Here is a 24,945-nt window from a genome sequence, read left to right as displayed (position 1 = left end):
CGAATAAAGGCCAGTGCTAAGAAATGTGACACAACTACTTTTATTCCTTAGCCATATTGAATCACAATGTCATTGTAGGCTGCAGTTCGTAACTATTCCTATATCTTGTGCAGCGCCTTTTTTATGAACTATTCTATATGTTAGAAGTTGTATCTCCAGATGTATCGCATTATCATTCCCTACAACCTATTTTTCTCAAATCTAATGGTCATATTTAATGTCACACTATTTTTCATGCGATTCTTTTCTTTTGAAAGAAAATGTGGTAAGTTGTCACACCATTACCCAAAACGAAAAAACAAATAATCATGCGAATTGCTTTCCCTATTCGAAATCCGGACATCCTATCACACCCTAAAATACTCTCCCCTTATAATGGTGATTGTTCTTTCAACTTTGTATCTCCTTTTCACTTCCTATTCTCTTCTATCTTGTTCTGTTCAATTCAAATGAACAATGTAGTATTCCAGAATACAAAAGAATAGCTTTTTATCCGATGAAACGCCCACATTTTCTAGTTCTGTTGTTTCTCATTTCAATAGTTCTAGAAATCTGCTTCATTTCTTTTCGAGTTTACATACGGTATTGTGAATAATCCAGAAAGTATATATTAGCCACCTCTTGCTTAGTAATAGATAGTATGTCAAATCCTGATGGGGAGAAGCTTAACCGAGATGAATTTCGGAAGTTTATATATATTCTTATTGTTAATACTAGAAACTTGAGTCAGGTTCAAAAGGTATTACGAGCATATAAATCAAATGAAAATGTGGATCTAAGGACATTTCAAAATGCAAAGAAATGGTTTTGCCATTGTTCGTTGTTCATGTCTAGGATTGAGAAGAATTGCTGTATGATGATGTTTTCCGATCCCAGCTATTATTTAGAAAACGAGATTGACCTAATCTTGTGGAAAAACCGGTTTTATCGTCCCATTGAAATTGAGCGCAGTGCCTTATCTCACCTTTCAAAACCTTATTCTCCGGCAGATATAAAGCCTTTATTGTCTATTATTGGGGAGGGTATTGAATATTACACACAGATTATTAAGAAGCTCAAGCACACGTCAACAGTTGAATGTTTTTTATTAGGTTGGAAATAATGTCATAGCCGGAGACAGATCTTCCTGTTTTTCTAAGCACACAAAAGTCTTATTGAGCTACCACCTTATCATTCATCTTGGAGACTTGTATCGATATCAGTCACTTGTATTACCGCCTCCCTCAGATGGGTCAAGTTTATTCAAGGATGCAGAAATGATGTATAAGCAAGCCATTGCTTTAGACCCTTCGAACGGCTTGGGCCATCACCAACTTGCAGTTCTTTCCACATACGAAGATGCGAACTGCATGGCAATGTATCGTTACTGCCGTTCACTTGCGTGCGCCGTGCCTTACAGTAATGCGCAAAGGAATCTGTCGATTCTTCTCTCCAAGAATGAAAAACTCTATTTCCAAGAAAAGGAACGGAATCTCTCGGAGCTGAATAAGAAACAGCTAGTGAATGTATACTTTTGGATAGGCTCTTTATATTGTAGCTCTTTGTCACCGAGTTCATTGAGATACAGAAGCTGCTGATGGATCATGTGCCTAACGATGAAACATTTGGCATTCTTTTCCACGAGTGTATTTCCCTCTTAAGTGCGTTTTGTCCTGAACTGTGACCTTGCAGATAAATTGTTGCAAGTCGATGCTGCCTCTGCGCCTCTTATCTTTCGAATCGTTATGATTGCCATTTACATGGCAGACGATGGATGGAAGAAAGGCAATGACGTCACATTGTCTTCGGTCACCACGCAGATTAGCGCTTTGGCGTGGTCAGTCTTGTTTCGAACTGTTTCGGTGATTATTCGAAATACGGCCATTTCGATATCTATCCACAAAAAGGAAAAATTCTTATTGCGACATATGCCAACAATTGCTGTGTTCGTCGTATGGCTTCAGAAGCAGCAGGCAGAAGGATACCGCCCGCGTGTATTCTTTTTTTTTGGACACCTAAATGCTAGTATATTAACTCGGATATGTTAAACTCTGGAAACGGTCAACACCAGCGCTTTTCTGTGTTTCTCCAGTCAGAGTGGATGATTTGGAGCGAAATGATTGGGTTGCTAAACCGAATTCCACTGAAGCATGTGAGTGACGAGAAGCGAGGTACGCTCTTTCTCCACTTTTCATCTAGATCTAATGTTCTATGAGGTGGAGCTACGTGGGTTTCTTCCTTTTAAGGGTGCTTATGATAGTAAATAGAGGGTTTGTTCTTTGATTTTGAGATATTCCGTGCAACCAGGTTATTAAGAACCCAACGGAATGCGAAAATCGGTGTATGCAGCTGTTTCTCACGCAGATGGAACGTGTGACGCAAGATCCTCGTTGTCCTGTGGAAGTGATTCAAAAGTCTGGAGAGTTTACTTTAACCTATAATTATTCAATCCCTTCAATCGCGTCGTTATCCTCCCTGGATTTAACTCTTTTGGCATCAACATCTGTCTCCATATCTCCAGAAGATTCTGCTCCATTTGGCGTTTTTTCGACTTCTGTGGCATCTTTCATTGCGATGTGATTCCTAGTTGTCAGGTTTTCACTCTCGGCATGTTTCTGGTGTTTCGGTGTTTAGTCCAACAGCAAGTCGTTCATCTAGCCGATCGACGTCCGGAATGAATCGTGTGCGTGTTAGCAGCACGGCATCTCTAAAGAGCCATTCAAGTGATTTTAGGGATGGAGGAGACCAAGATACGAATGAGAGTGAACGGACTGGAACACCTTTTTTGTTGGATTCTCCGATGAAATAGTTGTGAACAGTTTTGTGTGTGTGTTCTGTTTGATTTACACCTCTTTTTTTCGTTGATTTTGTTTTTTTGCCTTGGCTGGTTGGCACAGTCAACAATGGGACGAAGAATTGGGGAAGAGGTAGTGTGGTAGTAGTTAATAATACGAATCTTCAATTTTCGTAGATTCCTGCTTCCTGATATATCATGTTGACTGATACTTTTTTAGTGAGATGGGTTCCACATCATTCTCGAAGTTACAAATTCCAGTGGGTTCTACTTTTGGCATTTGCTTTTTGACCTTTCACTTCTAACATACTACTAGAGACATAGTATCTATTACATCTCAAACCATCTGTTTCTCCGATTCTATATACTTTTTGAGAAACATTCCTATTATCCCATCATAGACCAACCATTTTAACTATTGTATTGTTTCATTAAAAAAATCAACGAATAGTCAGTGTACAAAAGAAGCCATCTACACAACAAACCTTTGAACGACTCTCCCAGAAGCCACTTCGTCTTATGATTTGATCTAAACACAGAATCTCCACTAGAATTTTGAAACTACAATCCTTCTGGTTTATATTAAAAATCAATTTAAGGAATTATGGAAAATTCCTTATCCTTTCTTGATAGAGCGAACCACACCCTGCAGAGTGTGGGGTCGATGCATTTTCACTCGCAACGTCGCTCATCCTTTTCTTCGCAGATTGCTACACAAAATGATATCCAATGGATCGAGGAACAAAAGTATATGCCGTACTTTTATCATTCTTACATGATTTTTATAGAAAGCAGGAAAGGACCGTTCAAGTTATCATGGAAGAAATGGATCAACTTATTAGTAGATACTCTCTGACAGAGTTCCTTCCAGCAGTTAGTATTTATATAGATGGTTTCATTTAGGTAAATCAGTTGAAACTTCAGTACTCTATGATTCAAGAGCAGATCGAGCTTTACCGTAATCAGCTCCAGCGAGTATTCCATCCATATTACCTCTTCTGTAGTACAAAGGCACTGATCAACAGTTTATCGTTGGCAGGAAAAGAGAACAACTCGCAGATATGATACACGTATGTACGTTGTTTCGTTGGTTAAATGCAGGAGGAAGAAATGGTAATCGAAAATGAAATCACGTCGTTTCAGAATACAATAAGCACATATCAGTCTAAGGTATTGGTAATACTGATCCTTATAAGCCTCAGCTGGAATCATTGCAGCAGGAGGAAAAGCTCCTCTTAAAAGAGTTGGAGGACATGCAATCTGTGGTTCTGCAGTATCGGGAACTCCAAGAGCATAACACCCAGCTTGAGAGTTTGATTACTGAAGAAAGAGCGGAGCTCGACCGGCTGAAGAAATCAGTGGCAGATGGACTTTTAGAAGACGAAGAAAATGAACTCTCTATAAAGCGCCGCGAATTAGATCAGAGCGAGCAAGAGGAAGCTGCCTTGCTAGTCGAATTAGAATCATTGCTTAAAGGAATGGAGTCGTCTCTCTCCCTGAGCGTCTCTACCCATGGAAGTGAGAGCTTGGACCTCGAGCAAACAGAGAAGAAGATTGATCATCGACAGGAGATCTTACATCATCTTTGTAAATGTTTCGTGAGAGAAGGAAAAGCAGGTGTCAACGAAGCGGCTTGTGCTCTTGACATCATCTTCTCTCATGAGAATTCAGTATCTCTAAGCACACTAAAGAGCGAAATGAGGTCAGTCATTTCAGATAAGGGGAAGGTTTTGCCAGTGAGACTTTTGTTATTTTTATTTTTATTCCTTGTAGACAATTTACGGTCTTGTTGGCGATCAAATCATTATGATCGATAGAAAGACTAAAGATCCCTGTGTGTCTTGCTTATTATAGTTTTTGTAAGAGGGCGAATCTCCACACAAGTTTTGTAAATCTCAATCTGAACTTCTTGATCCTTCTAGTTTCGTATCATCTCTTGATGGTTTTCCCCTCTTGGGGTGTGCGTTCTCAGGAAAGCTTGTATCGTAATTTTGATCCTCCCAAATCGTTCATGCTTTGAAGATAATAATATTTATTACTCTTTCTTTTTATTTGTTGTTCTTTGTCTCATACACAATGATTGAATCATGCTTTCCATTCAATTTCCAACAAACAATACAGTACAACTTCTCAATGTCCTTCAAGGTTTCCTCCGAAGCCCAGTGGGCATCCGTCCACTCATATCTGCACTCGTTTTCACGAGCAATATCCAGAGCCAGGCGAGCATTCTCGTTTCCAGCCCACGCACGGCGCGCGACTCCATTGTTCACATCCCAGAACAGCATTCTCTCCAGGCGGATCTGCGTCGTCTTTCTTCCGTCCAGCACCATTCCGAAGCCTCCGTTGATGACTTCTCCCCAGCCGACGCCGCCTCCGTTGTGCAGCGCCACCCAGGTCGCTCCGCGCAGGGCGTCTCCGATGCAGTTCTGCACGGCCATGTCCGCGCAGTACGCCGATCCGTCCTGGATGTTCGAGGTCTCGCGGAACGGCGAGTCGGTTCCCGAGACGTCGTGATGATCGCGCGAGATCACCACCGGCGCCGTCAGCTCGCCGCGAGCCACCGCCTCGTTGAACGCACGGGCGATCGTGGTTCGCGCGTAGCAGTCCGCGTACAGAATACGCGCCTGCGAGCCCACCACCAGCTTGTTCTCGCCGGCCTGCTCGATCCAGCGCAGATTGTCCTCCAGCTGCGAGGCCACGGGGGCTGGCGGCTGCGAGGCGATGTAGTCCTTGAAGATCTTGGTGGCGATCTCGTCCGTCTTCGCCAGATCGCTCTCCAGACCGCTCGTGCACACCCAGCGGAACGGTCCGAAGCCCAGAGAGAAGATGTCGCCCATGATGTCCTGCACGTAGGACGGGTAGCGGAAGCCGCCCACGCCGTAGGTCTTCTCGCCTGGCTTGGCCAGGATGTCGGCGCCCGCGCGCGAGGCCTCCAGGAGGAAGCTGTTGCCGTAGTCCCAGAAGTACATGCCGCGCGCCGTCAGCTTGTTGATCGCGGCCACCTGGCGACGCAGCGACTCCTGCACCAGCTCCTTGAACTTGACGGGGTCCTCGCGCATCATGCGACGACTCTCCTCGAAGGAGAGCTGCACCGGGTAGTAGCCGCCCATCCAGGGGTTGTGCAGCGAGGTCTGGTCCGAGCCCAGCTCCACCAGCAGCTCCTCTTCCTCCGCCAGGCGCTCCCACAGGTCCACCACGTTGCCCAGGAAGCCGATCGCCAGCGGCTTCTTCTCCTCGCGCGCGCGCTTCAGGCGCGCGATGCAGGTGTCCAGGTCCGTGACCTTCTCGCTGATCCAGCCCTGCTTGAAGCGCTTCTCCAGCGCCGCAGGGTCGATCTCCGCGATCACGCCGATCGCTCCGGCGATCAGCGAGGCCTTGCCCTGCGCGCCGGACATGCCGCCCAGACCCGAGGTGACGTAGACCTTGCCGTGCATGTCGTTCACGCCCAGGTATTTACGACCCGCGTTCAGCACCGTGATCGTCGTGCCATGCACGATGCCCTGCGGACCGATGTAGCAGTACGAGCCCGCCGTCATCTGGCCGTAGATCGTCACGCCCTGCGCGTACATGCGCTCGTAGTCCGCCTGGCTGCTGTAGTTCGGAATCACCATGCCGTTCGTGATCACCATACGCGGAGCGTCCGGGTGAGAGGGGAACAGACCCATCGGGTGGCCCGAGTACATCGACAGAGTCTGCTCCTCCGTCATGTGGCTCAAATAGTACATGATCTGGTGGTACTGCGCCCAGTTGGAGAACACGGAACCGTTTCCTCCGTAGGTCACCAGCTCCTGAGGGAACTGAGCCACGCGGGCATCAAGGTTGTTCATGATCATGAGCTGGATGCAAGCAGCTTGCTGGCACTTGGCAGGATACATGCTCAGGGGGTACGCCTTCATCTCGTACTCGGTAGGGTAGAAACTACGATCGACGAACAAACGAACGACTTACCGATACATGTAAATGTGACCATACGTCTTCAGCTCCTCAGCAAACTCAGGACCCAAAATAGCGTGATATTTCTTAGGGAAGTATCGAAGAGCATTCTGTACAGCTCTAACGAACTCTTCCTTGTTGAGCACCACGGGTCTCTTAGGAGCATGAGGCACATTGGGATTTAAAGGCTTCCTAAAAATGAATGCTAACAAAACAAAACAACAGCTCAGGAAGAGGATCTAAAGGGATACCTCTAGCAAGAATACTCAGATCGACGGACATTACTTCGAAACAATATAGAGAAATCTGAGTAGCCAAAGTGAGACGGAAGTTTCATTACCCCTGTTTCCACCCTTTATTCCATTTATTTGGCCAATTTGGGTGATTGATTGAAAAGGCAAAAGATGACCAAAGAAACAGCGGATTCAAATCCAATAAATGATCCAAGTGTAAAAAAGTCGAAAAAGCGAGATATAAAGGAAGTTGAAGAGCAACAGGACAATAAGGAAAAAAAATATGGTAGGGAATAATGGAATGTTGCTTTTGGTAGGAACACGCAAACATCCAAAGGAAGCTTCTGCAATTAAGCGACAACCGAATTCGGGTCTGAGAAACCCCCTTAAATTGGAAACAGATGAGACCGTTTTCTCTTCGTCTTCGTTTGCTGACCTGAAAATTTCTGATAAACTAGTAGTACTGTTGTTTCCTCTTCAGTCGTAGGTGGAGGTTTTAAAGAGTCCCAATGTATTTAACTTTTCGCGTCCCACCGTGGTTCAGTCTCAGACTATTCCGATTATCAGCCAGGGCGGTGATGTGATGATCAAGTCTGCAACTGGATCTGGAAAAACCCTCTCATACTTGATTCCGATTGTTCAACGTCTGCAATCATTTCCTACGAAGATTGATCGTTCGGATGGCGCTTATGTCATCATCCTTGTTCCAACACGTGAACTCTGTGTCCAAATTGAAGAAACACTAAAGAAGCTTCTGCTTCCATTTTTCTGGATTGTGCCTACGGTGATTTGTGGTGGCCAAAAGCGAAAGAGCGAAAAGAGTCGTATTCGCAAGGGTGCCAATATTATTATTTCGACTCCGGGACGTTTACTGGATCATGCTCTTCACACGACTTCTCTCTCACTGCAGCGTGTCCAAATGCTTGTTTTGGATGAAGCAGATCGTCTTTTAGACATGGGTTTCGAGCAGCAGCTACGGGACCTGTTTTCTCTGCTCCATAAGCAGATCACTCAGCCTCTGCAAACTCTTCTTCTGTCTGCTACCTTGTCTCCTGCTATTCAACAGCTTGCTGAGCTGTCTCTTCACAATCCTACTTTTATTGATTCCGATTCTTTGACCAATAAGCAGGCTTTTCCATCCAGCTCACCCAAGTCGGCTGCGGATGCTTCGGGGAGTTCTGCGAATGCTACGGAGGAGAAGTTCAAAGTCCCGAAGCAGCTACGGCAATATTATATCCAAATCGATGCGAGTCTCCGTCTTCCTGCTCTCTGTGCTTTCATTCGCAAGGAACTGCGTGACGAGAATCAGCGCCACTGCCGAATCCTCATCTTCGTCAACACGTGCGACTCTGTGGCATTCCATGACGAACTCTTTCGCGAATTGAGTTGGCCAGGGGACGGAATAGACACGTCCATCGTGAAGGGATCCTTGGTGAGTCTCCATGGGAATATGCCTCAGCACCAACGCTTGAAAAACTTGCGTGACTTCTGTAAGGCGAACTTCGCTACCATGATCTGCACTGATGTGGCTGCTCGTGGTCTTGATATTCCAGTCGTGGACTGGGTCATCCAGTACGACCCCCCTACCGAGATTTCAGAGTATATTCATCGAGTCGGTCGTACCGCTCGTGCAGGAAAGAGCGGTCAATCCCTTCTTTTCTTGCAGCCCTCCGAAATGGGCATGGTGTTCACTCTTCAGAATAAGGGACTGAACATGAGACAGTTCAACTTCGATATCTGGTTCGATGACTGTGTGCGTAAGAGTGGTCCAGGCCATAAGCTGGTGTATGCCAAGCGAAATCACGCCGCAAGCGAAATCCAGGCCTCGATTCTCCGATCGGTGGAAGAGAGCGAAGGGCTGAATGACTTGGCTGTCATGGGATTTATGAGCTACTGCCGCGCATATGCTACATACTCGAAGGAACTCAAGGGAGCTTTCAATGTTCGGCTGTTACATTTTGGACATGTCGCGAAAAGGTAACATTGTGTTCTTTTATTCTGAGGCTTAGTTTTGGATTGCACGAAACTCCTAAGAAGCTGGGAAAGATCTCGGTCAAGAAGTTTAACAAGAAGAGTGTGGAGTTGGCGAGCGTGAAGGGAGAAGGAAGCGCAAAATTGGATTTTGGACACACTTCAGAAAAGAAACAGTTGGTGTTCGATGCAATCAAGAAGGCAAAGGAGATCAAGGAAAAGAGAACAAAGCGGAAGGAGCAGCAAGGAGATTATTTGCGAGGAAAGATGAAGGTGCAGAAGCTAATGAATGTTAGTGAGTTTGATTAGTTGAAAGGGCAAGTGAGATGTTTGTTAGAGAATGGTTGTGAACAGCTTTCAATTGCTGGGTTTGGGACTGCAATTCATTCTTTGATTGATTGATCGATTTGTGTTTGTTTATTATGTTACAAATGTGCTTATTTGATTCAATGAATGAATGAATGAATGAATGAATGAATGAATGAATGATTGTTGGATGGTTCAAAGACTTGTTGATATAATGACTCATTCACTTCATTCCATCCATCAATCCATTTCACGATTCGATTTCAATTCTTCAATTCTCATTTCATTTCAAAAGTGTTACAATGCAGTTCTCTTCGTCTTTGTCTCAGTCTCAGTCTCGTTCTCGTTCTCTCATTCTGTTTTCAATATTCATTTTCATATTATCAATTACACTATTTCCATACCATCATTAATAATATCAATTTACTATTGAATCAAATCATATCAAATAATCCAATAATACCAACAATTTCTATTATCAATATCATCACCATTATTATTACGACTATTATTACTATTCTAATCAATACCAAACAGCTATTTAAACAACCTGGAACCAATTGAAAGAATGAATGAAAGAAAAGAAGAAGAAACAAGTGTGAAGTATCTAAGTATGCATAAACAAGAAATATTGTATTAAAATTGTGTAAATGATTAATAATGTAGCGAAGACAAAGTAATTTGGATGTTCATTCTGGTTTGTCTAGTAACGAGTATATTTCAAGGGATTTTGGGTGTAATGACGGAATCTCTAAGTAGAATATAATAGGAATATGATATAATGTACAGGTTTCTATACAGAGTGTGTTCACCGAATTGAACATATAAGTAACTACATAATCGTAATAATCGGGAGTGTATTATCCAAACGAAAACGAGAAGGTCGTGTGGAATACTTGTGTGTATTTATAGTTTCTCTCTCAGTTCTAATAGTATGAAAATGATGGTAAATTTAATATGATAGTGCTGTTGTTTCTTATTAGGAGAGCTAGTCCATGGTTTGAGTGATGGTCACCACATAAAAGAGATGGAAGTATCCGATGATATTCTGCAATATTGCGACTATATAAGTTATGTATCATTTGTGGAATCACTGATATGCATTTTCTGTTTCCGATGGTACAAGAGACAATACAAACTTCGTTATTCTCGCGATGTTTATGAAGCAAGTAATAAAATGATAAAGGAAATGTTTAATACTCAGAGGTTTCATCAGTGGGTAGTATTTCGTTTGGCGACGGAATGCATTTATGTTTGGACGTATTGAGTGTGAGTATGACGGTGGTGTCTCGTTCCATGGGTTTATCTCGGAGATGGATGTACAGTGATGCAGTGGAATGTTGTCTGATGTGTTTGCTGCTAATATGGAGTTCGTGGCCGTCGATGATGACTTGTGGCGAGATCTTGGTTCTGGGTATTTCGAGCGAAATCGGTGAAGAATTGCGTACAATAAACCGTCGTATCTCGATGATCGAAGGTGTTGTTGAAGTGAAACGATTCCAATACTGGATAAATCGTCCTGGATGTTTATCTGGACTGATTGTTGTTGAAGCACATCGTACAGCGAACCAAAAGCAACTGGTTTCTACAATCGAGTCGATGTGTAGTAATAGTTTCGAAGAGTTGTGTGTTGAAGTGGAACAAGATCCTTCTTTGGAATGGTTGGATTGATGATGATAATATAGTGTATTGTGTATTGTAAATAGTCGTATTGTTTGTTGTATAAAGAGTAGTAACTTGTAAGAGTTCCTTATTAATTCGTATGATGGAATATGAATGAAATATAATAATAATAAAAATAGAATGGATGGATTGTATATCCGCGAAGTATGATTCATAAGTTCGGTTTATCAATGAATTCGAGTTTTCTTCAAACAGTACAATCCATATTTAAAAACTGTAAAAGAAATTGGTAGATCTTTTCTTTTATTTCCCCATTCTGAGGCATATAATGCCCTCCTTCATGATATATCACGATAGGGTCTATGAAGCATTTCGCAACCTTTCTATCTATGAACCATCTTCCATACAGCTACTCAGAGCTTTGGGGCTCCACACGATCATCCTCTTTCCCGATAAGATGCAATGTAGGAATGCTAATCATTCTGGAATCCATCGTTTTCTATTCTTGTATAAATACCACGATCCTACCTGAAGGGATATGTCCGAAGGATAAAAACCGCTGTAACTAATCACAAACTTGAAGTCAGTAGCAATATCTCCCTTTTCTTGAAGAGCAGCTAAGAAAAGTCCTAACCCAGCACCCTGGGAAAAGCCAAGGATGCCATCAAATGGACCATTCTCCTCATAGCACTTCAAGACATAGTCAACCGTGTCATTGAACTGGGGATAATTCTTATCGGCGTCCTGAATCCACCATGCTTTACCCACTTTCCTAAGAGTCATAAATCTTGCCTAACAATACGTATCACCTAATTCCGGTTTATAGCCCTCCATGCTATTGACTACATAAGGACCATCTAAATAGTCTACGCTTCAGTAGAATAACACATAATGTTTACAGAAATTTGCGATAGACTTCAACTTGCGGTATAAAGCAGGAATTCGCTCTTTCATGACCATAGCATCCTGGAAATACCCGTGCAAGCAAAGTATATTCAACTTTTTCACAACTGTTGCCATTTTGTCAAAAATTATGTGAAGCACTCACGAAAACAGCATTTCTATTCTTGCTTTATTTTCACTTCCGCTTTTCCATTCTCCAATACGCAAAGAATGTGGTTTCTCAACAAACACGTCAGTAAGATAACTGCTGCGAATTCGCACACACAATGCCCACCGTTTCGATTCCCACTTGACACAATTCGCAAATCGAGCACACCGTCTGCTTGGCATCCTTGCAGTAGTTCGCATGGCAGTAGGGGCACTGAACTCTTTCCTCCTGGCGGTAGAGAGGCGCCAGCGCGGCGCACTCCACGACAAACGGATCGTCGAGAAGCCCGGTCTGAATCGCGTTGCGCCCTTCCTTTTCGCTCTTCCCCAGCACTTTCTTCGCCTTCTGCTCCAAACTTGCGTTGCGAGGTGATTTGATCTCGGGGTTTTCCAAGATCCGGCGAGCGTACTCCGCCGCGTCGATGAAGTTCTCGGCCTTGAACGAAGCGACCATCGCGCTGTGTAGCGGCAGAAGCAGATGGGCCGTCTGGAGTTTGCAGCGCGTCATCAACGCCAAATATAACAGGGACCGCGCCATGTCCTTCTTCGCCTTCTGCCTGGCCTGCTCCAGTCTCACGGCAATGATGTACTCGCGCGCCAGATCGAGGTACTGGGCCAGCTCGCTCTCCTCGCCGCGATCCCCCACCTGCACAAACGGCGCGATCTCGAAAACCTCCCGGAAGGACTGGGCGCAGTCCTCGAACCGGGCTCCTTGGAAGCTCTTCAGCCCTTTCTTCGCCTCCGCTCGGAGATCGCCCAGCGTCAGGATCGTTCGCGGAAGGCCGCCTTCGCGCTGCAGCGGCGTTTCCAGGATCGGCATGCCGGGGAACCCTGCGGTTGTGGCCTGCACCGCGAGGAAGCAGCGTCGCATCGGAGCAGTCAATGCACTGACTCGAAGCAGACCGATCTGGCGATGCAGCAACTGCACGGCTCCGTCGATGTCGCCCGCCGCGACGTGATCGACGGCCAGAGACGACGACCGACACCACTGCGAGGGGAGAGAAGACGCAGCCGCGGGAACCTCCGCGACCTCTTCGTTCGCCGAATCCTCCTCTCCCTCCTCCTCCTCGAAATCCAGATCGTCGCTCCAAGGATTCTCGGCCTCCGAATCGTCCGAAAGCTCGATTTCCTTCACTTGATTTGTGGCTCTCGCCGTTCTTCCTCCTGCCGAAGCGGCGGCCTTGCCGTATCGAGAAGACCGGGAAGCATCCACGCCTTCTCCGAACTCTTCAGAGCCTTCCGACTCAACCGACTCCATCGAGGACGAGTAGGAAGCAGCTTCGTCGAAGGAAGCCGCCTCGGATGCCACATCGTCTCCGTTCGCCTTCATCTCGTCCATCAGCTTGTCGAACTGAGAGCGCGGCATCTCCAGCAAGGGCCAATTCGATTCCTGCAGAACCGCCACTGGCGGAACAAGAAGAGACGGGTGGCGAGGCTTGGCGGGGATCTCGCAGCCTTCCTCCTACAGTTCATCCGACCCCGGACTCAAGAAACCTGAAGCTCCTCATAAATCTCCTGTGCGACGTCGTCCAGTCCGTGCGTGACCGCAGTTAAATAGGCGAGAGAAGGCTGCCCCACTTCGCGCAGCAGCGAGATCCGGGCGCCAACATCGCCAAGGAAGAGCGCGTTATGGCAACGCCCCATGATGTCATTGCGGAGCTCCGCGATGCGCAACATCTTTCGCAGCTTCTCCATATTGCCCGTGATGACGTACAAGAAACTCAGCTTGTCGAACGCCTTCGTGTGCTGATAAGCCATCTCCACGATCTCGTGGTTTCCCTGTTTCAACGCTTCTTCCGCCAGGGAGTTCCAAATATCCGGGAGATCGAGCTCGCGAGCACACTGCAGAGCGATCTCGAGATTTCCGCAACGAATCGCGAGGGTGAAGCGAGCGCGGGGTTCGGTTACGAAGTGCAGGGCGATATCCTCAAACCCGTTTCGCTGCAGATAGCTGCAGATTGCTTGCGAGTCGATGTGGCTATGCTGAATGATGCGAATCGCTTCTCGGTAGTTTCTTTCCTCCAAGTATTCCTACGGGTCGCCCTTTTACGCAGCTCCCTACTTTTAAAAGATACTCCGTCGTGTCCAATTCGATCCGGACGCGCTTGCCCAACCGGTCAATTCCAATGAGCACGCCATTTCTGATGGCCAGGGGATAGACCACGTCTTCGAGACTTCGAATGACTCCCTGCTCACCAGACCGAAGCAAGTATTTCACTTGCGACATCGTGCAGTAGATCGCCACGCCAGCAGCGTCCCACACCACGCCCTTCACACGCTGGTGCTCTCTCGCAGAGACACAGCGAGACAAGGAGCGGTCCAGGACACTCAGCCCATTGGACGTGATGACGGCCACTTCTTCGCCGTCCTTTCGCCACTTCACTCGCTTCACGGATCCGATTGCAAAGCTGCCTTCGAGTTGCTGCGAGGACGTGTCGAACATCAGCAACTCCTCTCCGCTCTGCAGCAGAATGCGCCCTGCAGACCCACCGCAGAAGAGCCGAGAAACGCCTCCCACAGGCAGAGTGAGACGCTTGGTCACCTAAGCGTGAGATCCCCCAGCCACAAAACCCACAATGTTGTCCGAGTTACGAATGAACAGCGTATCGTTCGACTCCAGAGTGGCGAACTTTGTGCGACCGATAAAAGCGGCGCCCAGAGCATTTCCGCTGACCACTTCAGGAATAATTCGGCCAGAAGAATTCTGAGGGAAACGAACCATTTCATAAGACCCTCCATTCGAGCGGTTAAAGACGAGAAGCATATACTCGGAAGAAGAGAACGGATTCACCATCAACTCCCGCGGCTCACTCGCAGACAAGGCAGCGCCACGCGTAATCTGCATAATGGTAGTTTGGTTCTTTCCGGAATACACGTCACACATTTGATAGCCACGATTCAACACATAAAAACAACGGGCATCCAACACATCAGCAGGAGTTCGCTCTCGAGAGAGCTTAAACACAACTGCTCCTGAGTCATGTCCAGCTGCTACACAATTCTTCGTGGGATGTGTGGCCAGACACCAAAAACGATCTCGAGTACGCATAAAAGTCTGGTTACAGATACGTTTTGTACTGTCCCATACACGGATACTGTGGTCTTCACTCACACTCAGAATCAAATCCTCGTGCGGATGAAAAAGGACGCAATTCACATTGTTGGTATGTCCACGCATTGTGTCCACCTCCCATGCTTTTGACTCGTTTGTTCTCCAAATCTTAATCATGCGATCATCTGAACCCGACACAATTAAAGGTAATTCATGATGGAAAGAAGCCCAATTCACCCCTCGTTCGTGCCCTTCAAGGATGTACTTCACAGTACCCACGTTATCTATTCCAAATCGGCCCATTACAGTAGCGGGAACTGGATTTAGACCCGGAACTGTTTTACCCTTCTGCTTCAAAGCAGAAATATCCCAAACGCGGATAGTCTGATCGAGAGAAGCGCTGACGACCAAATCTTGAGTCATGTGGAACTGGACTGACATTACGTAATGATTATGACCTTGAAGAACGGCTATACATTCTCGGCTTTGCCAATTCCATATTCGAATGGACTGATCATCCGAACAGCTTACAATCCAGGGATTTTGTGTATGAAACTGAACTCCACGAATATAATCCTTATGACCCATCAGGGTGTACAGAGACCTCTTTGAATTGTAATTCCAAACTCGAATCTTGTAGTCATCTCCACCAGAAACGAACAATGGCTGAGAGCAGTGAAAATCGACTGATCGCACAGGACCGTTATGCTCCTTAAAGGTCTCTAATAATGTGCCAACTCGGTAGTCCCAAAGCTGAATTTGTCCATCATGAAGACTACATAGGACCCACGGACGTTTGGGATGCAGTGCAATGCCTTTTACACGAGAACTCTTTGTTTCAAATTTCGCTAGCATCACGCTGTTGGGAGAAACAATTAAAATCTGTTGGGATTGATGATCAAGGATCAGGATGATTACTGTACCCTTTCGACAATCGTTTATTTCTTTCTCTTTTCACAAGGAACAAACATTTTACGGGGTCTCTTGTCTATGCGTTTTGAGGATAGATGGATCATTTGATTGATTACTATTAATTTTTGTGACTTTTGGGGGTGATCGAGTCGCCTCTCTTTCCTGAGAACAACTTGGCCAGTCAAAGTTGGCTCTTCAAGCTTAGGCGTAGCATGCAGTTACCAACCACTGAAAATAGACACTTCAATACACTCATTCATTATTGCCTTGAATTAAACAATGTCCAAATTTATTGATAACTTCGAAAAGCGAGGTGTTCGTGTAAACAATGTAGAGTTTTGCAAGGTTTGCGGTTCTATTTTGGATCTTCCTGAATCAGGAACAATCGAGTGTGGCATTTGCCATTGGAAGTGCCAGATGTCTGGTTGGCTTGCTTTTTTCCTTTTATCTTATAGATCTGAGTAACACCACAATTATTACCTCTAGCCACCCAAAGCCGGTTCCCGTAGGATTAAGCATTGAGAACAATGATTCTTTTAGCAATGGGTCCATGAATTACAGCAACAGGAGAAGATTCAAGTGGGTCCTACTCGTGCTTTGGTTTTTTACTTATTTGCTGTTTTTTATTGTGTAGGTGGACGAAGAGTGTCCTCGTTGCAAGAATCCTCAGATGTCTTTCTATACGCTTCAGCTTCGTAGTGTTGATGAAGGTTCCACTGTGTTTTACAAATGTCTTAAGTGTGGGTAGGGGCTACAGTTTGTCGTTTTTGACTTAGATACACCTACACTCTTAATAACTAACCAAGTTTATTTATCATCATCATCTTCTTCTTCTATTTCCTTTTTCTTGTTTTGTTTGGTGGCAACAAACACCAAAATCCAGCAATAAGAGGTCAGCACAATGAAAGTAATAGGAGGCAGGAGGCTGCAGATTCTATTTCTCATCCATTCCACACAATTAGACCAGACACACAGTCTTGTACTGCAACTTCCAATTATCTACCAGCTGACGAACGCCGACCACATTAAAGTTCGTTAGGAGGACACACAATTCGAGGAACTCGCCCATAGGTCTATGATTCATTACACACTCCACACATTCATCACCTACTTATGGAAGCACTCATGCACGTCTCCACCACGACAATAGAGGAAAAGCTTACAAGCAGTTTCCACATCTCCACTACTCAGATATTTGATGATTTCGTTGACCATGTTAATGATATCGGGAGTCAGACCTTCCAAAATGAGTTCTCCGTTTTCGGCTAGCATGGGAGTACTACTAAATATTCCCAATTCCATGTCTTCGATCCAGCGATTCTCATTATCCACTTGAATCTCCTCGTTGATTCCACACCATGCGTTCAGTATGGACCGAGCGAACGCTTTCCCGGGTCGGAGATAGAACAGCATGGACGCTAGGGAGAGAGGCAGAACCGGTTGTACGTGGGTTCGCAAGGATGAGAGAATATAGCGAGAGTACAAACATTCTAATGTATCGGGAGACTCCTTGACTGCTTGGGGAGTCAACAGTGAAAATGTCTGTACACCCTCGTCAGAAAACACGCGCAAAAGAGGACTTAATGTCGATAGACAAAAGGGACATTGATAACGATCCATGTGAATGGAATACTTCATTGGAATTTGAAGATTGCACTCGGTGCAATAAATGTCTGCTGCCATTACGAGATCGGAATCCACCTCGGCTAGTTCTCCAATAGATAGCGAATCCAAAGTTAAATCATCTACATCGCAACTATGCGATTTCGAAGGGGAGTTTCCTTGCCCAGAATGGAGCGAAATAAGAAGGATCCGGTTGCTATGCTTGTACAAAACTTTTCGAAGATGGTTGAACCTGTCTTCAAAAGGACGGTTCATCAAAGTCAAATATTTATCAAAGAACAAAACAGGAAAATCAAGAAGTGCCAACAGCGAAGAAGAGGAAGTGGCACTGCACTGCGTCTTGCTAACAATCAAGTTTGAAAATAACTGTGTCTGGACAAACCGCGACATAAAAGGACGCAGAGAGCGGGGCATACGATGAAGAAACTCAGGCGTATCGAACATATCATCCAACGTACAGCCACTGTAATCCCCCGAATCCCGATACTTCATCGTTTTCCCATATCCCTCTAACATGCCAGCATACACGTCTAGAATGCTCGTAAAGAGCTGGAGACTCTCGGAGCGAGATAATTTTGGTAGTTTGTGCGAGGGATCGGGCTTGTTCCAATGCCAATACCAATCAACAAACTGGCCAAAATGCTCTTGCAAAGAGTACTGAATAGACTCAATGGTGGAGCGAACCTGCGACAAAAGATCTAGTGGTGAGGATCAATCTAGTGTTGAACAGTCAGGAAGAGCAGGCAAGGGATCAAAGTCTTGGCTGTGCAATAATCCTCCAGTGTCCAGATTCACGATCAATGCGTCCGATGGCAGAGGAGCTTCGCGCAGAAACTTCTAGAATAAAGATAACACCAAGCATTCACAGTTTCGATTCCAATGATGAAACACCCTGGCACTTGGACTGCCAGCAACATGCAAGAAGGAAGCAGTGGGATGAACGACCCAGCAAACTTCCAAGGAAACAGAAACCGGCGCAATGTGTGAGCAACATTGGAAATCACTGCGCGATGAATCGAGTGCAGAACAACCTTTCCTTCCAGAAGCAAGGTCTGGACAATCGTCAAGATCGAGGAGGATGGTAGCAATAAAAAGATCGGTGCAATATTATCGTCATACAATGGAAAACCGCGAGAATAATGCCTGCAGATCTTGACCGATTCGTTTGCCCCCAGAGAAATCACAATCGTATCTCCAAGTTGGGGAGCAGGAGTACAGCGGACCAGATCGGTCGCGATATCGTGCAACACTTGCTGCTGCAATAACCAGCGAAGATGTTGCTCGGATCGGAGATGATGGTGATGTAAGCTGAGCAGATTTGGAACAGTCAGGTCATTAATCTGGATAAACGAAGATTCATACATTTGACTGAAAGAAAGTGAGAAGAATGAGCAAGTCATACAGGAGTAGACGATGAAAAGATCGCGAATACGGGAAAATGGAGACAATAGCAAATGCTTGCTGCACCCACAGCACACAATCATCGTGATCATAACTTTTGATGGAAGCAAAAAACCCTCTCTTCGCTCGAACACCTCAAATTAATACAATAACACTTATCGATACTGATATCCATGTTTGACACTAAGGTACGCATGCCTTCCAAACACTGCTGCTTTTCCTCTTTGGATGCTTTGCGCCAATAATGGAGAGAGTACCCATAGAGCTACGAGTTACCTGCATTGACATGCCTGTACCATATCGCCGTTCACCTCATAGGTCACGAAGGAGCGGAAGCTCACATCGTTCAGGAGAGAGTCCTTTGGTCTTCTCAATCGAATGGGTATTCCCTCCTGAAAAACCATGTTTTCAATTCCAGCAGGTATTTTGTCTCCGATTTCCCAATACAATGATGGCTCAAGGTGGAAAAGTTCGTAGCGGTGAATATGAGGCTGCAACTTCATCAGAAATTGAAGGGAAGGATGCACATCACTCCCTACTGGCGTGTAATCGGGATACAAAAAGGGCTAGAATAAAGCAAACGACTCAAAAGCAACATCGGTATCCCAAGAAAGCAAAAGGATGGACGACAAATACAAATCAGCACGGGCACTTCGCATTCTTTTGATGATTATGAGAATTGACACTTACCCCAGGACGAGATCATTTCCAAAATTCACTACTCTTCCCTCAGGGTATAGCTTTACGATGAAATATCCTTCACAAGCAGCATGTTTGATTTGAGACTTATGAAATAACTTAAGTGAACAGATAGCATAGTGCCCAAAGCTGCGTCTAATACACAAATAGCCACGTTTTCCCCCTTCGATCGAAATTGAACCCCTGGGTTCAGCATCTTCGCTCTGATTTAATACTACGACATATTCTTTCGGTATTATCGAAATATTTTCTTCTGCTATTACAAGAATATCAGTAATTGGAGGAAGTCGACAATCACTTTCACCAAAATCCTCTTCCTGTAAGGAAATTGGAGTTTTCGTTATGCAATGAACAAAACAGCTAATTAAACCGCTCGAATTCATTGATAAACCGAACTCATATCACACTTCGCGGATATACAATCCATCCATTCTATTATTATTATTATTATTATATTTCATTCATATTCCATCATACAAGTTAATAAGGAACTCTTACAAGTTACTACTCTTTATACAACAAACAATACGACTATTTACAATACACAATACACTATATTATCATCATCAATCCAACCATTCCAAAGAAGGATCTTGTTCCACTTCAACACACAACTCTTCGAAACTATTACTACACATCGACTCGATTGTAGAAACCAGTTGCTTTTGGTTCGCTGTACGATGTGCTTCAACAACAATCAGTCCAGACAAACATCCAGGACGATTTATCCAGTATTGGAATCGTTTCACTTCAACAACACCTTCGATCATCGAGATACGACGGTTTATTGTACGCAATTCTTCACCGATTTCGCTCGAAATATCCAGAACCAAGATCTCGCCACAAGTCATCATCGAAGGCCACGAACTCCATATTAGCAGCAAACACATCAGACAACACTCCACTGCATCACTGTACATCCATCTCCGAGATAAACCCATGGAACGAGACACCACCGTCATACTCACACTCAATACGTCCAAACATAAATGCATTCCGTCGCCAAACGAAATACTACCCACTGATGAAACCTCTGAGTATTAAACATTTCATTCACCATTTTATTACTTGCTTCATAAACATCGCGAGAATAACGAAGTTTGTATTGTCTCTTGTACCATCGGAAACAGAAAATGCAAATCAGTGATTCCACAAATGATACATAACTTATATAGTCGCAATATTGCAGAATATCATCGGATACTTCCATCTCTTTTATGTGGTGACCATCACTCAAACCATGGACTAGCTCTCCTAATAAGAAACAACAGCACTATCATATTAAATTTACCATCATTTTCATACTATTAGAACTGAGAGAGAAACTATAAATACACACAAGTATTCCACACGACCTTCTCGTTTTCGTTTGGATAATACACTCCCGATTATTACGATTATGTAGTTACTTATATGTTCAATTCGGTGAACACACTCTGTATAGAAACCTGTACATTATATCATATTCCTATTATATTCTACTTAGAGATTCCGTCATTACACCCAAAATCCCTTGAAATATACTCGTTACTAGACAAACTAGAATGAACATCCAAATTACTTTGTCTTCGCTACATTATTAATCATTTACACAATTTTAATACAATATTTCTTGTTTATGCATACTTAGATACTTCACACTTGTTTCTTCTTCTTTTCTTTCATTCATTCTTTCAATTGGTTCCAGGTTGTTTAAATAGCTGTTTGGTATTGATTAGAATCGTAATAATAGTCGTAATAATAATGGTGATGATATTGATAATAGAAATTGTTGGTATTATTGGATTATTTGATATGATTTGATTCAATAGTAAATTGATATTATTAATGATGGTATGGAAATAGTGTAATTGATAATATGAAAATGAATATTGAAAACAGAATGAGAGAACGAGAACGAGACTGAAACTGAGACTGAGACAAAGACGAAGAGAACTGCATTGTAACACTTTTGAAATGAAATGAGAATTGAAGAATTGAAGAATTGAAATCGAATCGTGAAATGGATTGATGGATAGAATGAAGAGAATGAGTCATTATATCAACAAGTCTTTGAACCATCCAACAATCATTCATTCATTCATTCATTCATTCATTCATTCATTCATTCATTCATTCATTGAATCAAATAAGCACATTTGTAATATAATAAACAAACACAAATCGATCAATCAATCAAAGAATGAATTGCAGTCCCAAACCCAGCAATTGAAAGCTGTTCACAACCATTCTCTAACAAACATCTCACTTCCACTCTAACCATTCCCTTAACTTGATCCCAGCAAGTTCACCTCCATCTTAATGCATTCGCCTGGACGAATATCGCTCATAATGTTTCCCTTCTCACCGAATCCCATTGGTGGCGCCAACAGAATCTCTCTCACTCCTCCAATGTGCATGTCTATGTCTCACTCTGTCCTCTTGCCTACTCAAAATCGCTCGATCCAATCCTTTCACCACATGTCCCAGACCGACGCGGAACTGTGTGGGAAACGGTATGCGCGTACTATGCTCGACGTTGTCACTATCCAGCACTTCGCCGGTAGGAAGAGTGAGCTTGTAGCTGATATCCACGCGATGACCGCTAATCGGCAGCTTCCCTGTGCCCTTCACTACATCTTTGTACTTGATGTACTTCCCCATGTGTTTGTAGCCTTCGACATTGAAATCCACCTTGTCGCGAGGAAGCTCTTCCAAACGCTCATATTTCACAGGCTCCTTTGGCTTCTCTTCAGTTGGTTCGCTGATCTTTTCTTCCTCCTCCTCCTCTTTCTCTTCTTCCTTTTCTTCCTCCTCCTCCTCTTTCTCTTCTTCCTCTTCCTCCACGTAATCTTCATCGTCACTCGCATCACTTAATTCCATCGCTTCTTTCAGAGACATCATTTTCTGAGTATCCAAACCCGTCACATATCCAATCAAATCGACTTCTGCATCCCCCTCCACCTCAAAACTCACAAAGGCGCAGTCTTTTGTAAACTTCATGTCCAAGCGGCATTGTGGATATTCTATATAACCAACTCATGCTATATGCTACTGGGAGACAAATTCGCGATTAAAAACTCCTGGCCATCCAGAATTCCCTTTACTCGAACGGTGCTCTTTGGATTACCTCGAATCGCAACCTATTATTTACAACTCCGAGTGTTGAGTACATTGGTTAGAGCAAGTTCGCGAAACATCAAACCAACTGTTGATGTCTCTCCTGGTTTCACCTACCTAGTACTCTCTCTTTGTCACCCTACGGTCCTTCCAAAAAAGTATTCTAAAACGTGCTGCTCTGAAGATTGCATAATTCTAAAAAAAACAAAAAAACAATGGAATCACACATTTACATCACCCCTCGATCACTTCGTAAGACTCGCTTGCTCCTTCACAGCATCCATCAACTCTTCCTTCAACACATTCTTCTCCGACAAAATCATCTCCCATTCTATCTCTTATTCCCCCCCTTCTCCGTACTCTTCTTCACATTTTCCCACTCAGCACGCGCTTCCTCCTTCACCCTTGTCTTCTCCTTCTCCTGCTTCGTGACCTGCTTAATCTTCCCACACAGCACGTTCACGTCTTGCTGTCTCTGGAAGGAAATCCGCGCCATCTGCTCCTCCGACACCTCCGTATCGAATAGCGAATGCTGGTCCAGATACAACAACGACTCGACTTGATTGAGCAGCGACTACAACCCATCGATTTCTTTTTCCTAAGCGGCACCTGCTTAAACTCGCGCAGTTCCTGCTCCTCTTCACTGTACAGCGCAACGAGATCCCGGTATTTCTGGAATTCCATTTTTATGGAGTATTCCTGCTCGCTGAGCTCCTCCAGTTTGGCTCGAATCACGTCGATTCCGCGCGTTATTTGCTGCCGTCGCCGCATGATTTCCTGCTTGTCCCTACCTTCGATCGAATTCCGTCGCCCCTACAGAACCGGCACGTAATTCATGTCCAGATCCCCGCGGTTCGCCACCTCGCGCTGGTACTCATCCTCGAACGCCTGGAAGGTTCGCTTGTTGATGTCGCCCAGCTCCTTCATAATCGCAAATAACCGCGATTGGTCCTCTGCGGTTTGGAGCCAGCGCGTGCGCACGTCCTTCATCATGATGGAGAACTGCACGATGTCCTTGGAGAGGATGGACGCCTCGAAATAGCGAAGCAGACCGATCGAAACGACCATCATCCCCGGCCAATGCTGCATGGAACCGAACGCCAGCGCCTACCTGCAGCAGAATAAAACCCCACAAGCGGTAGAGCAGGGGGAAAGGAAGCGTCTAGCGGGAAGAGAGAGGGGAGCAGGGTACGTAGGCGAAGAGAGTGATGAACCATTTGGAGACGATGATGCTGACGTCATATCCGATCTCTTCGAAATAGGAGAGCAGCTGCGGACAGTAAAGTCTGTGCGTCACGCAAGGCGAAGAGGAGCAAAAAGTACTTCATGTATTTCTGGAGGATGAACACGAAACGTTTGAGTCCAGGAATCCCGCGACTCCACAATTCCTCCATGTGCAGCAGGCGAATCAGGTTCACAACGATCGCAAACGCTCGCTTTTCGATGGTGATTTGGGACTCTCTGTCATTCATTTCAGCAAAGGTTTCAGCTCACAGCACCGTATTTCGCAGCACTTGCTCGTCACTCGCCTCGTTCCCTTCAAAGCCAATCCCGCTGGGGTCGACGATCGCGATTATAATCACACCGACCACAAAATTCATTCCCTGAATTAAGCAGGCAACAAGACACGAGAGTACTTGGCAGTATCCAATGTTGGAGAAGTACTCGCTCAGACTACGAAGAATGTTCTCCAGCATCATTTGGCCTAGACCACCGGCAGTTTTGAATAAGATATGGGTGGGAAAAGTGCGATTGACATCACGACTGATATCTCCTGTACTTCAACTACCAAATCATCTACCTACCATAAATACCTTCATCCTCCACAAATTGTCTGCCAAACCCATACCCACGCAAATGATCATACACCGATTCATAATCTAAAGACAATTTTTGGGGTAGCAAGCAATTTTCCCAATATCTACAACTAAAAACACAGCCAAACGCATACTCTATGACAGAGTAACCGGTAAACGCGTTGCTTGATATGATTTGAAGAAATACATCCTTTTGATAGGACCCTACACTCAAAGATTCCTTCTACCATACAATCATATAATTCCTTATTCACACAGCGCAATTTTGCAATATCAGAATGCTACACGTTCATACATTATAAAAAACAGCATACATGCAAGAAGGGTAAACTCAAGAAAAGTACCTCACATAATTTGGAACTTTTCTCCTGCTCCGATTTCATCATCTCATGCAAACTATCTGAAAACGTGGATTTTGAAGGAAATTAAGCTATGAGAGAAGGGATCCAAAAA

At 44.6% G+C, this 24,945-nt stretch overlaps 11 protein-coding genes; 5 read left to right on the top strand and 6 right to left on the bottom strand.

Annotated features, from left to right (window-relative positions):
- Positions 1–761: 761 nt before the first annotated feature.
- On the top strand, positions 762–2,246 carry GSBLH_T00006378001 (uncharacterized protein; the record flags this gene model as incomplete). Its single annotated transcript, XM_013040547.1, is given in 7 exon segments — positions 762–769; positions 835–1,091; positions 1,111–1,505; positions 1,538–1,625; positions 1,672–1,931; positions 2,006–2,150; positions 2,179–2,246. The coding sequence occupies 7 exon segments, from the start codon at positions 762–764 to the stop codon at positions 2,244–2,246; spliced, it is 1,221 nt and encodes a 406-aa protein (XP_012896001.1).
- Positions 2,247–2,322: 76 nt separating this feature from the next.
- GSBLH_T00002035001 (uncharacterized protein) lies at positions 2,323–2,810 on the top strand (the record flags this gene model as incomplete). XM_013040546.1 has 2 exons in its annotated part: positions 2,323–2,535; positions 2,567–2,810. The coding sequence occupies 2 exons, from the start codon at positions 2,323–2,325 to the stop codon at positions 2,786–2,788; spliced, it is 435 nt and encodes a 144-aa protein (XP_012896000.1). The 3' UTR covers positions 2,789–2,810.
- Positions 2,811–3,589: 779 nt separating this feature from the next.
- GSBLH_T00006377001 (uncharacterized protein) lies at positions 3,590–4,627 on the top strand (the record flags this gene model as incomplete). The annotated part of the gene is made up of 6 exons (XM_013040545.1): positions 3,590–3,646; positions 3,677–3,748; positions 3,778–3,843; positions 3,875–3,943; positions 3,976–4,500; positions 4,547–4,627. The coding sequence occupies 6 exons, from the start codon at positions 3,590–3,592 to the stop codon at positions 4,625–4,627; spliced, it is 870 nt and encodes a 289-aa protein (XP_012895999.1).
- Positions 4,628–4,821: 194 nt separating this feature from the next.
- Positions 4,822–7,001, bottom strand: GSBLH_T00002034001 (uncharacterized protein; the record flags this gene model as incomplete). XM_013040544.1 has 3 exons in its annotated part: positions 6,930–7,001; positions 6,722–6,898; positions 4,822–6,691 (listed from the first exon to the last, which is right to left on the bottom strand). The coding sequence occupies exons 1-3, from the start codon at positions 6,986–6,988 to the stop codon at positions 4,822–4,824; spliced, it is 2,106 nt and encodes a 701-aa protein (XP_012895998.1). The 5' UTR covers positions 6,989–7,001.
- A 109-nt stretch (positions 7,002–7,110) lies between these two features.
- GSBLH_T00002033001 (uncharacterized protein) lies at positions 7,111–8,920 on the top strand (the record flags this gene model as incomplete). The annotated part of the gene is made up of 4 exons (XM_013040543.1): positions 7,111–7,225; positions 7,257–7,396; positions 7,427–8,091; positions 8,116–8,920. The coding sequence occupies 4 exons, from the start codon at positions 7,111–7,113 to the stop codon at positions 8,918–8,920; spliced, it is 1,725 nt and encodes a 574-aa protein (XP_012895997.1).
- Positions 8,921–11,086: 2,166 nt separating this feature from the next.
- GSBLH_T00006376001 (uncharacterized protein) lies at positions 11,087–11,859 on the bottom strand (the record flags this gene model as incomplete). Its single annotated transcript, XM_013040542.1, has 5 exons — positions 11,087–11,222; positions 11,253–11,338; positions 11,368–11,611; positions 11,642–11,705; positions 11,739–11,859. The coding sequence occupies 5 exons, from the start codon at positions 11,857–11,859 to the stop codon at positions 11,087–11,089; spliced, it is 651 nt and encodes a 216-aa protein (XP_012895996.1).
- A 115-nt stretch (positions 11,860–11,974) lies between these two features.
- GSBLH_T00002032001 (uncharacterized protein) lies at positions 11,975–15,796 on the bottom strand (the record flags this gene model as incomplete). The annotated part of the gene is made up of 4 exons (XM_013040541.1): positions 11,975–13,348; positions 13,384–13,908; positions 13,940–14,422; positions 14,456–15,796. 4 exons carry the CDS (start codon positions 15,794–15,796, stop codon positions 11,975–11,977), a joined length of 3,723 nt encoding a protein of 1,240 aa, XP_012895995.1.
- Positions 15,797–16,132: 336 nt separating this feature from the next.
- On the top strand, positions 16,133–16,601 carry GSBLH_T00002031001 (uncharacterized protein; the record flags this gene model as incomplete). The annotated part of the gene is made up of 4 exons (XM_013040540.1): positions 16,133–16,277; positions 16,309–16,358; positions 16,394–16,453; positions 16,488–16,601. 4 exons carry the CDS (start codon positions 16,133–16,135, stop codon positions 16,599–16,601), a joined length of 369 nt encoding a protein of 122 aa, XP_012895994.1.
- Positions 16,602–21,822: 5,221 nt separating this feature from the next.
- Positions 21,823–22,322, bottom strand: GSBLH_T00002030001 (uncharacterized protein). XM_013040539.1 has 2 exons: positions 22,006–22,322; positions 21,823–21,977 (listed from the first exon to the last, which is right to left on the bottom strand). Exons 1-2 carry the CDS (start codon positions 22,217–22,219, stop codon positions 21,844–21,846), a joined length of 348 nt encoding a protein of 115 aa, XP_012895993.1. The 5' UTR covers positions 22,220–22,322; the 3' UTR covers positions 21,823–21,843.
- Positions 22,323–23,006: 684 nt separating this feature from the next.
- GSBLH_T00002029001 (uncharacterized protein) lies at positions 23,007–24,147 on the bottom strand (the record flags this gene model as incomplete). The annotated part of the gene is made up of 6 exons (XM_013040538.1): positions 23,007–23,249; positions 23,285–23,462; positions 23,493–23,758; positions 23,787–23,837; positions 23,868–23,961; positions 23,999–24,147. 6 exons carry the CDS (start codon positions 24,145–24,147, stop codon positions 23,007–23,009), a joined length of 981 nt encoding a protein of 326 aa, XP_012895992.1.
- Positions 24,148–24,165: 18 nt separating this feature from the next.
- On the bottom strand, positions 24,166–24,878 carry GSBLH_T00006375001 (uncharacterized protein; the record flags this gene model as incomplete). Its single annotated transcript, XM_013040537.1, has 5 exons — positions 24,166–24,449; positions 24,481–24,596; positions 24,627–24,696; positions 24,725–24,773; positions 24,837–24,878. 5 exons carry the CDS (start codon positions 24,876–24,878, stop codon positions 24,166–24,168), a joined length of 561 nt encoding a protein of 186 aa, XP_012895991.1.
- Between the last annotated feature and the right edge of the window lie 67 nt (positions 24,879–24,945).

Source organism: Blastocystis hominis, assembly GCF_000151665.1.
Source record: "Blastocystis hominis, Singapore isolate B (sub-type 7) whole genome shotgun sequence assembly, scaffold_15".
Classification (NCBI taxonomy): domain Eukaryota; class Bigyra; order Opalinata; family Blastocystidae; genus Blastocystis; species Blastocystis hominis.
Note: the sequence above shows the minus strand (reverse complement) of the source record. Positions and strands in the feature narration are given on the sequence as shown.